At 38.6% G+C, this 12,362-nt stretch overlaps 1 gene segment (V, D, J or C); it reads left to right on the top strand.

Annotated features, from left to right (window-relative positions):
- The first annotated feature begins 215 nt into the window (after positions 1-215).
- LOC113835798 lies at positions 216-647 on the top strand. The segment is given in 2 exon segments: positions 216-270; positions 361-647. Coding segments are annotated over 2 exon segments (342 nt in total).
- The last annotated feature ends 11,715 nt before the right edge of the window (positions 648-12,362 follow it).

Raw genomic sequence — 12,362 nt, 5'->3', positions numbered from 1 at the left:
CACACATTCTTTTTACAAAAATATGCTCATCCCTGGTCTGTCCTGAGACACCTGGGGACCCTTATCTCTTGCTGAATTACTGAACTGAACCAGTACTGCTGCTGTGCACAGCCCCTGGTGATTTGCATGTGCTCAGAACACAGCCCACTGCCCTGAGGACTTATTCATAAGGCTGTCACAATTTATGTTGTAGTCCGTTCTGAGAAGATCACAGAATGAACATGGGGTTCCACACTCAGTTCCTGGTATTCCTGCTGCTCTGGTTCCCAGGTAAGGAAGCACAGCAATGGTCATTTGTTTAGACCAATGTGATTAGTCCTGACTGAACTAATCAGGTTAATTTTGTGATTTTATTTGCAGGTGGTAGATGTGATATCCAAATGACACAAACTCCATCCTACTTGTCTGCATCTTTGGGAGACAGAGTCAGCATCACTTGCAAGTCTAGTGAGGACATTTATTCTGCATTATCATGGTATCAGAAGAAACCAGAGAAATCTGCTAAGCTCCTGATCTATGCTGCAAACAGCTTGGTAGATGGAGTCCCATCCAGGTTCAGTGGCAGAGGGTCTGGGACACAGTATTCTCTCACAATCAGTGGCCTGGAGGCTGATGATTCTGGCACAGTGATACATGTCATGACATAAACCATTCTGAGAAGCAGAAGAGTAAGGATGAGCTGCTTCACCTGCTCCTCCTGGTGTCTGCATTAGCTGAGAATGTTTGCCTGTCTCTGAAGGACACTGGGGAGTGGTTATTATAAACAGCCAAACAAATCTCATGAGTACCAAAATTTTAATCTTTTCAGCATCAGCAACACAAAAAATAATCACTATCTCAATTTCAGTAAATACATAGGTTACAATACTTGGTGGTCTGAGCTATATATTCAGTTGAGATCATGAAATGAAGCAGAAGATAGCATGAACCCAAGAAGCTAGGATTTGGGATCTATTCTGCTGCTACTACCCCACTTAAGTAGAGTAGTGTCAGGTATTTGGGAAGATTGGGTATATAAGTCAGGGATATTCTGCTTGTCCAGAAATGAGAGTTCATTTACCAAAGAACTTGTGGACTGGTTAAATATGTGCTCCTGATATGTAGTATTGTAGCATGAGATTGGGGTGCCAGGGCTACCATTCCCCCTGCAGCAGCATGGTGGTGATTCTGTAGTCCTTACATATATCCTTTATTTCATCTGCATTTGCTCCTGGATATTGTAATGTTCTTTTAGGACTCTTAGATGTAATGTGAGAGCTTATAAGTGCATACTTCTTTGATAATAGATGCATAGCCCATAATTCACCAGCAACAGTTATTATTAGAAAGGCAAATTCTGAAAATTTTGACCATTAAGTCATTTGCATATTAAGAAATGGAATCTATTTTTTGAAAAGTTTCTATACATGTCATGATCTCCCCCCTTTTCTTTTCACATTACAACTTAACAAGAATCCTCAATTTGTTCTTAATACTACCTATTGTCTGCACTTCCTCATCACCAGCACTTTTGGAATCTCATATCCCAAACATTCTTTGTCTTGTCTAGGTCCTTAAACTATGGGCCCTATTATATGTTATGAGATTGTGCGTAAAAGGAGTCAATATATATCTAAGCATATACATAAAAATGAAAATAGAAACTAGGACTAGAGCATCACCATGAAAGTAGTGTCGGGAACAAAGTATGGCTAGTCCCCATCCCTGTGCTTCCTTTACATGTCTGACTATAAGAGACTTTGAAGTCTACCTTAAACTAGGTATCTAAATGAGCATGCAGGAATCTCTTATAACAGTTATCAACTATCTTGAAACACTAGATTTCCTCATAATTAGTTACTTTTGTATGGCTGTATATAAAATCCCCTTAGAAATGGTTTAAGAAATAAAGATTAATTTTAGTCAATGTTTTCAAATGCTTCAGTTCCTCATAAGTTCAAAATACAAAGTATGAAATTCCTAACACATATTAACTAAATACAGGGATACTCAATTTCATAAAAGAAATATTATTAAATATAAAACCATTGATTAACTAAAATATAATTATAGTAGATGACTTCAATGACCACTCCCACCAATAACAAGTCATTTGGGAGAATACAAAGAGAGAAACATTGGAGTAAAGTGAAAGCATATGTCAAATGGACCTAACAGACATACACAGAAGATTCCAGTATACACTAAAAAATAAACTTTCTTCCCAGAAGTTCATGGAATTCCAAAAACTACAATGAAGAGTGATAGAAAGCATACAAATTACCTAGATTCAAAGTAAATATGCAACAAAGTACTGAATGACAACTGGGTAAAGGAATAAATTGAAAAGAATAAATTTAAATTTCTAGAATTAAATGAAAATAAAATATAGAACCACTCTAACCAGCCACGTCTCCCATAGCCTTATCCCCAGACTAACCCAGTGATTCTCTCTGTCCTCATTCTGCCACACATCCTCCCCAACAAACCAGAATTAACCCCGGTCCCACATTGATTGTCCCAACTTTGGCCACCCCTGCCTGTGCAGCAAGCAACATCTAGGATTCTCCCAACTTGTCCTGCCTATATTTCAACCCACAAGGATCACACGTGTGAACATCCAACCTTTTACCTAGATAGATCTACCCTTACATTCAAGGGGTGGACCGGAGGCATATTCATTATACCATGCCAGGACCATATGTCTACTTGACTTCATTCTTCCCAAGCCACTTTCAAACTCTAGACCCAACCTTCCCATTGTCCTCTTTTCTGACCCAACATCATTTTGCATATCAATGTAGAACTAACAAATAATTCCATATATCTACCAAAAATGTGAAAGATCAATCCAGGTTCTTCTCTTTAAAATATACCAGTAAAGTAGAAGTGTTTTCAAATGAGAATTAACTAGATGAATCCCAGGAAACAGAATTTAAAAGAATAATCATAAACTTCATCAAAGATATTTACGGAGTTTAAAGATAACACACAAAAAAAGCTCAATGAAGTTAAAGAGAAAAAGCTAAAGATGAACAAACACCTAATTGTTGCTCAAGGAAGTGTAACATGAAACTACTGTAAAGGACAAAGACAATCTAGGACTAGAGAGAGGAATTCAATCAGGAGATAGGAACGTGGAAGACTCAAACTGAAATGAAGATGGAATGGAAAATTCAGTACCTCAACCATAAAATTCAAAGAAGAGACTCATGAACAAAACGGCTTGATCTGAAAATAGAATATCAGATTTTCTGTTTTGGACCCCTCCTGGTTTTATGGAATGGGATTCAGGAAGGCAAATTTCACTCTCTCTTTTGTTACAGTTCCTTCTGCTTCATCCTGTCTCTGTGTCAGTCTGCTTGTAGGAGTACCCCCTCCTACCTCAACTCCTTTTACCAGAAACTCCAAGTCTTGGTAGGGACCCAGGGTCTCCTTAGCTCTTTTATTTCTATATCTCCAGATTACTTTATGTCTGTCTGTAACCCGCTTGCCAGTGCTTTTCATTACATCACCCTTACAACTTCATAGAGACCCCATCTGTAAGTGTGGACAGGATTCCCCTAGCAACTTCTGGAAGCCTTTAATTCTTGTCTCCTATCCTATTTCTCTTCTAATCTGCTACCCACTGATCTGAAGAGGAATTCTCTCCCAGGCAACCTATAGTTAGGGCACTTTCCTAAGAACCAGTGAGGGCCACAGAATGGAAGTAATGTAACAGGCACCCAACCAGATATCTGTATCAAAAATCACCTAAATCATCCTAATTCCAGATGCCTAGATACCATAACAAAATCCCAAATATGAACAGCCAAGAGAAAAACATTCTTCAGATCCTACTAACCCCACCACAGAGATTGAGTCCTCCTACTTCAGACTCAAGCATGTTATTTCTGAGGATTTTCTGAACCTCTTTTCTGGGCAAGAGGGGCCCTCTGACTATGTGATAGTAAAAAAAAGAGAAAACAGGTAAAACATAACAACAAAAAGTTAAAGCTAATGCTGAACTTTTAACATTCCTTAGGGAGACTTCAATGTTACTCTATTTCTTTGCCTCTCCTCCAACTACCCTCTCAACTACCTATGGGATCAGCTTCCCTTAGCCAAAAAAGATGTTTCTGTTATGATTTTAATGTTTTGAGTTGTTTTAATTTTGATACAGTTTTAACATGAAAACCAATCAACCAAAAAAAAAAAAAAAAACACTTCAATGGATAATTTCAGCTGCTCCTACTGAAGATCTGCTGGGTCTTATGCCTAAAGAGATGATTGCTCCTGCTCCAGAACACAAGCTTCCTATTGGAAAATTGTCCTCTCTTTAGACTAGAGCAACTTACATTTGAGGCTTAAATGTGTTACACAAATGAATAAATGTATATATTAATATAAGCATTTAAAGGTTCTTTAAAAATATATTCTGTCTTTTTAGTCTTTTAAGGTCAAAATAATAATGAACGTGTTTTGAAGATTCAATGTGTGGCTTCTGCCCTATTTTCTAAGTAATATAACTGCTATAATTTTTACTTGAATTGAGGATGTTTAAAGAATCATTCCAAACTCATTAAATGATAATATTCTCTACAAGAGAAAACAAACAGGCTATCCATAACTAATTTTATATAAAAAATAAAAGAGACTAATCTCTTTTATTTTATGGTATTACAAATTTAAAATACCCTGGGATAAAAAGGTTGTATTAAAAATAATAAATGTTGCCGGATGTTGGTGGCGCACAACTTTAATCCTAGCCCTCGGGAGGCAGAGGCAGGAAGATCTCTGTGAGTTCAAGGCCAGCCTGGTCTCCAGAGCGAGTGCCAGGATAGGCTCCAAAGCTATGCAGAAAAACCTTGTCTCAAAAAACCAAAAAAATAAAATAAAATAAAAAATAAAAAATAATACATGTTATAAGGAAAAGGGATACAAATTTTTTACTATAACATCCAATGGTATGAAATAATAAAAGAAATTATAAGGAAGATAAAAATATTTTAATAAAATTATATATATATATATATATATATAATATAAAATTATTTTAATAGGTGAAGATTTATATATAAAACTTGAGCTTCCAGAAAACCAGGTTTGTTGCCTACAGATCTTCTCTGTTCATCTGGACACAATTCATTAGTCATGTTCTTAGAGTTGCAAAAGAATACCAGGTGCATTCATACAACAAGGACATCTGTTCAGTTATATTCATAGCAGCATTATTTGTACAATCAGAACCTATAAGCTACCTAGATGCCCCTCTACCGAAGAATGGATAAAGAAAATGTGGTACATTTACAAAACGGAGTACTACTCAGCAGAAAAAAAAAACAATGCAAACTTGAAATTCATAGGCAAATGGATAGAACTGGGAGAAACCATCTTGAGTGAATTAAACCAGTCACAAAAAGACAAACATGGCATGTACTTACTCATATATGTATAACAGTTATAGTGCAAATGATTACCAGTACAGCAGTGAGGGGAGAGGGAGTTAGGAGAAAGAATGGGAGAGGAGAAGGAGGCATGATGACATCCATGAACAGGAAGACTGAGTCACAGAAAGAATAGAGGAGAGCAAGAAAAGAGATACCTTAATAGAGGGAGCCATATAGGTTTAAAGAGATATCTGGCACTAAGTATGTCCAGAGGTCTATAAGGATGATCCCAACTAAGAAACTAAGCAATAGTGGAGAGGCTATCTTAAATGTCTTTGCCCTATAAAGAAATTGATGACTACCTTGTATGCCATCATAGAGCCTTCATCCAATAGATGATGGAAACAGAAGCAAACACCTAAACAGCTAAAAAACTGAGACAATTTCCTGGAATCCAGTTGCAGAGAGGGAGGTGTGACAAACAAAGGTTTAATTGAACAGGGACTAGGAAATAAAGAGAAATAGATTTATATGCATTTTTAGAGTTTACCATGTGACAAATCCTTTTGTTCAATGGTTCTTTTTGGATAGTTACCTTCTCTACTTTATATATCTACCCATGAAGTGTCTTTTAGGTTTTTGGCAATGAGTTTTCCTGTGAAGATAAAAACAAAAACTTCCCTTTCCTTTGTGAGGTTTCTATACAGTTTATGAGATGTACCTTGGTGATGACCTGTCCTTTCTCCTCATCTAGAGGTTTTTCTTTTTTGACTCGGATCTTGATCAACTTTGATGGTATCCAAAGATTTTCTTTTCCCATGGAAACAAAGGGGAAAACTCTTCCCTAACATAACACATGTCCTGGTTTCCATACAGAGGTCAATACATCTTTGAAGTATACTGGCTGATTCAGTTCAGCAGTTTTTTCTCTAGTCCAGTGTCTTTCTGCAATTGCTTCTCCTTTCTCATTAGCATTAAGGAAGTTTAGTGTTAATAAAGTATTATGTAACTTATGTTTGAGGTTTTTTTTTCCTGCTTCCTGTTTATGGAGCATTTCTTCCAGTGTTGGATTAGATCTCTCTAATACTGCTTGTCCTGTGGGATTTTGTGGTATACATGTTACATGGTTTATAATATTATATTTCAAAAACTGTTCCAATTAGTGGAGACATATGCTTGAGCATTGCCAATTTTTCTTTGTTCAGGTATACCCATAATGGCCATTACCTCTAACAGGTGTGTTATAAAAGAATTGGCCTTTTCAGAGCTAAGAGCAGAAGCCCATTGAAACCCTGAAAATATATCTATAGTGTGATGCACATATTTTAAATTTCCAAATTCTGCAAAGTGAAAGACATCCATCTGCCAATCCTCATTTCTCTGAATGCCCTTAGGATTACAGCCTGCTGGCAATGGAACTTGATTATAAAATGAGAATGTAGGACAGTTTCTCACTTGCTGCCAAGTGATGGAGAAGTCCTTTTTCAAACCTTTGCTGTTTACATGGTGTTTCTTAAAAAATTCTGATGCTTCAATCATAGTTCATATTAATAAATGATCAATCTCATCATTGCCTTCTGCTAGTGGGCCTGGAAGACCCATAAGGGATCTGATATGTGATACACACACACACACACACACACACACACACACACACACACACACACGATTTCTCCGGTTCCTGAGTGTGTCTTGTAATTGTATAAACAGTGAGATTAATTCTGTTTTGTCAAGAATGAATTCTGCAATCTTGGTGTGTAAAATAACTCTCTCTGCATATTGAGAATCAGTAACTGTATTGACAGGCTCTGTAAAATCCATAAGTACCATATGAACTGTGTAGAATCCTCCCTTCTATACAGAGTTATGTGGACTTGGAACTACTTTACTTATCTCTCTGATTTATATCCTGCCTTACCTGATTTGTTTGCATCAGTGTAGAAGGTAAGGACTCCAGAAATAGGTGTTTTACTTACAATATGTGGAAGGATCCAGATTGTCTATTTTTGTGAATTTAATTCTGTCAGTTTGGGGATAATTGTTGCTAATTGTTCCCCAAAAAAACAGTGGTCTTCACATAACAAACTTAGGAAGGTTTTCCTGATGTTTAATTGGAATAAGTGCCTCAGATCTGGAATCCAATTGGAATCCAATTAGAGGTCATCCAAGGCTTGTAGCCTGGCAACCACTGTCTCTTTGAGAGATTCAACCTCCTGAATCATATAAGATTCTAAGGATTTCATAGAATCATAATTTTTCTTGTTTCTTCATTTATATATGCTTTTAAACCTTTAATATTCTCATCCTTAGACAGTATCTGAATGGCATGTACATTCCCTTCTAAATATCCAATCCTAAACTCCAGTTTTTTTTACTGTGATAATAGATTCATCAGACATGGAGCAAAGTGTCTGTGCCAGTTCGCTAATCCTGTCTTGGTTCTTCCCTGTATTCCTATTAAGGCATCAGACATGGAACTAATTCTGCTTTCTATTTGGCCATGAGTTCACTCCACAGGTGTTACTAATGTAGCTTAGCCAGATTAATGATCTTCAAACTCCTTTTTTTCCTTTGAATTGGAAACAAGATTGTTTTACATGTCAATCCCAGTTCCCTCTCCCTTCCTTCTTCCCCTACCACCCCCTCATCTAAAGCACTACCTATCCCATTCCCTTTCTGCTCCACAGGGAAGGTGAGACCTTCCATAGGGTGTCATCAGAGTCTATCATATCCTTTGTAATAGGTCCTAGGCCCAACCCTTTGTGTCTTGGCTCAGAGAGTATCCCTATATGTGGAATGGGATCCCAAATTCCACACCTATGCTAGGGATAAGTACTGAACTTCCACAGGAGGTCCTGTAGATTTCCAAAGTCTCCTCACTGAGGAATATAACCAGTGACCAGGTTGGCACCCTGAGCAGGTCAGACACAGAATGCTTCCCAATGCTGGCTCAGTCTAGAGAGAGACCATGTTCTGGCCCCCTTTGCTCTTATATTCCCTGATTTGTACCTGTGACCATGCCCATATGGGTGTGGTCTTCAGGACCTGTAATCATGGTCTCTCCCTACATACACTCTTACTCCTGTCAGAATAGCTAAAATAAAAAGCACCAATGACAGTTTATGCTGGAGAGGATGTGGAGAAAGGGGAATACTCCTCCACTGCTGGTGGGATTGCCAACTCATACAGCCACTTTGGAAATCATTGCGTCTCTTCCTCAGGAAAAAAGAATCAGTCTAACACAAGATCCAACAATTCCACTCTTAGGCATATACCCAGAAGAAGCACATTCATACAACATGGACTTCTGTTCAACTATGTTCATAGCAACATTATTTGTCATAGCCAGAAACTGGAAGCAACCTAGATGCCCCTCAACTGAAGAATGGATGGAGAAAATGTCGTACATTTACACAATGGAGTACTACTCAGCAAACAAAACAAAACAAAACAAAACAAAACAATGCACTCTTGAAATTTGCATGCAAATTGGTCGAACTAGAAGAAACCATCCTGAGTGAGGTAACCAACTTGTAAAAAGACAAAAATTGTATTTACTCACTCATATGTGGATTTTAGATCTATTGGAAAGAAGTAGCAGCCTACAGTCCACACCACCAGAGAAGCTAGGAAAAAAGGAGGACCCTACAAGAGACATAGATGGTGCCCTGGAGAAGGGGAAAAGTACAAGCTCTCCTAAGCTAATGGGGATCATGGAGTAGTGGGGAGTGAGTTAGAAGAAAGAGAAGTGGAGAAGAGGTAGAGGAGGACATGAGGGAACAGGATGATCTCGTCATGGGAAGAGTATAGTAGAGCAAGAAAAGAGTTAGAGGGAGCCATTATACATTTAAAGAGAATTCTGGCAGTAGGGAAAGAACAGATATATACATGGTTGACCCCAACTAACAATCTAAGCAATAGTGGAGAGGCTACCTTAAATGCCCTTCTATGATAATGAGATTGATGACTACCTTATATGCCAACCTAGTTCCTTCATCCAGTAGCTGATGGAAGGAGAAACAGACACCCACATTTAACAAAGAGCTGAACTCTGTAATCAAGTTGCAGAGAGAGAGCAGTAATGAGCAAATGGGTCAAGACCAGGCTGGAGACACCCACAGAGAAAGCTGTCCTGAACAAGGGGTTGCTCATGGACCCCAGACTGATAGTTGGAGAACCCCATAGGACTGTTCCAGAGCTGCTGAAGGAGGAAATCAGTTTGGAGGTCTGGACAATCTATGGGGCCACTGGTAGTGGATTGGTGTTTATCCCTAGTACAAATGAAATTTGGGAGCCCTCTCCACATAGAGGGATGCTCTTCTCAGCCAGGACACACTGGGGGAGGGTCTATGACCTGCTCCAAATGATATGACAGACTTTGAGGATCCCACAAGGAAGGTCTCACCCTCCCTGAGGAGCAGAAAGGTGTTGAGATAGGGGGTGGCTAGGGGAGTAGGGGAGGATGGGATGAAGAGAGAACTGAGATTGACATGTAAAAGAAGTTTGTTTCTAATTTAATAAAAAAAGATATCCTGAGGAGACTATGTATACAAGGGAAGTACCTAAACATAATAAGAGCAATGTATAGCAAGTATATCAAGAATAACTAAATGATTCAGAGATTGATATTGAGGTTCAAGCTTCAAGCTGAATATCAGAAAATCAAAGCAACAGGCCACTAACTCTCACCTCTACTCAGGCTGAAATGGCTGACCCACAAATGAGCTCTTCCCCAAGTCTCAATTTTCTGCCTATCTTTAGTGTGACTGGAGAATGAATAGCCTCTCTGAGACCCTGCTTTTGTCTTATATACTTCCCTATGTTGGGATTACAGGTGTGAGATATAATTCTAGTTCAGTATGATTCACTCTTGTGTAGATCTGTGTGGCCTTGAACTCAAAGAGATTCCTCGAACTCTTAATCCTAAGCCCTAAGGTTAAAGGTGTGTACAACCATCTCCTAGTTTATGGCTTCTGGGATTAAAGGTGTGTTCCTGACTTCAATGGCCTGTGGCTGACTTTGCTTTCTGAATCCTCAGTCAAGCTTTAGTAAATCATAAACAATATCTCACCACAAGCAAGCTTATAGACATCAAATTAAATGGAGAGAAACTCAAAGCAACTACATTAATATCTGGAATAGACAAGGTTGTCCATTCTCTCCATAATTATTCAAAATAGTGCTTGAAATTTTAGCTAGAGTAATAAGACAACTGAGGGAGATCAAGGAGATGCAAGCTGGAAAGGAAGAAATAAAAATATCTTTATTTGCAGATGATGTGTGACACTGAACATTTCAATGGGGAATTCCTACAAATGAGAAGTACTTTCAACAAAGTGTGTGGATACAAGGTTAACTCAAAGGAAACAGTAGACCCTCCACATATAAATAACAAATAGAATGAGAAAAAAATTGAAACAATAACATTGTCAATAGTCTCAAATAGTATAAACTATGTTCGGGTAACTCTAACCAAGGAAGTGAAAGACTTGTATTATAACAACTTCAAGTCTTTGAAGAAAAAAATGAAGATGATATCAGAAGATGGAAAGATCTTCATTGCTCATGTATTGGTAGTATTACTGTGGTAAAATTGGTCATCCTACCAATAGAAATCTATATGCTGAATTCATTTCCCATCCAATTCCAACACAATTCTTCACATTCTGTATGAAGATAAACCTAACCCTAACCATAAACCTAACCCTAATCCTAAACCTAACCCTAACCCTAACCCTAACCATAAACCTAACCCTAATCCTAAACCAAACACTGAGCCTAACCCTAACCCTAACCCTAACCCTAACCTAAATCTAACACAAACCTAACCATAACCATAAGCCTAAACCTAACCCTAACCCTAAACCTAACACTAACCCTAACGCTGAACCTAACCCTAAATGTAAGCCTGAAACTAAAACTATCCATAACCGTAAACCTAGCCCTAAGCCTAACACTGAAGCTAACCCTATCACTAATGCGAACCCTAACTCTGAGCCTAAACCTAACACTAAACCAAACCCTAAGGCTAATGCTAAACCTAACCCTAACCATAACCCTAACCCTAACCCTAACCCTGAACCTAACCACAAACCTAACCCTAACTCTAACATTAACCCTAAGCTTAACACTAACCCTAAGCCTAATGCTAAACCTAACCCTAACCCTAACCCTAACCCAACACAAACCCTAACGATAACCCTAAACCTATCGCTACCATAACCCAAACACTAATCCTGAACCTAACCCTAACCCTAAACCTAAACCTAACCCTAACCCTAACCCTAACCCTAACCTAACCCTAACCCTAACCCTAACCCTAACCTAACCCTAACCTTAACCCTAAGCCTAACCCTAACCCTAACACTGAGCGTAACCATAACTCTAACAATAGCGCTAACCCGAACACTAACATTAACACTAACTCTAACCCGAACCCTAACCCTAACCCTAACACTAATCCTGAATCTGACACTAACCGTAAACCTAACCCTAACACTAACCCTAACCCTAACCCTAACGTAACCCTAACCCTAACCCTAACTCTAACTCTAATCCTGAATCTAACACTAACCATAAACCTAACCCTAACCCTAAAGCTAACCCTAAACCCATCACTAACCCTAACACTAATCCAAACACTAAACCTGAACCTAACACAAACCGTAACCCTAACCCTAACCCTGAACACATCCATAAACCTAACCCTAACCCGAAGCCTAAACCTGTCCCTAACCCTAACCCTAATCCTAACCCTAACCCTAATCCTAAACACATCCCTAAACCTAACCCTAACCCTATCCCTAACCCTAACACTAATCCTAAAATTAACCCTAACCCTCAACCTAAGCCTGAACCTAAACCTTACCCTAACTCTAACCCTAACCATAACCCTAACCATAAAACTAACCCTAACCCTAACCCTAACCCTAACACTGAGCCTAACCCTAACCCTAACCCTAACCCTAACCCTAACCCTAACCCTAACCCTAAACCTAACCCTAACCCTGAAAC

Source organism: Cricetulus griseus, chromosome 5, assembly GCF_003668045.3.
Source record: "Cricetulus griseus strain 17A/GY chromosome 5, alternate assembly CriGri-PICRH-1.0, whole genome shotgun sequence".
Lineage (NCBI taxonomy): Eukaryota > Metazoa > Chordata > Mammalia > Rodentia > Cricetidae > Cricetulus > Cricetulus griseus.
Note: the sequence above shows the minus strand (reverse complement) of the source record. Positions and strands in the feature narration are given on the sequence as shown.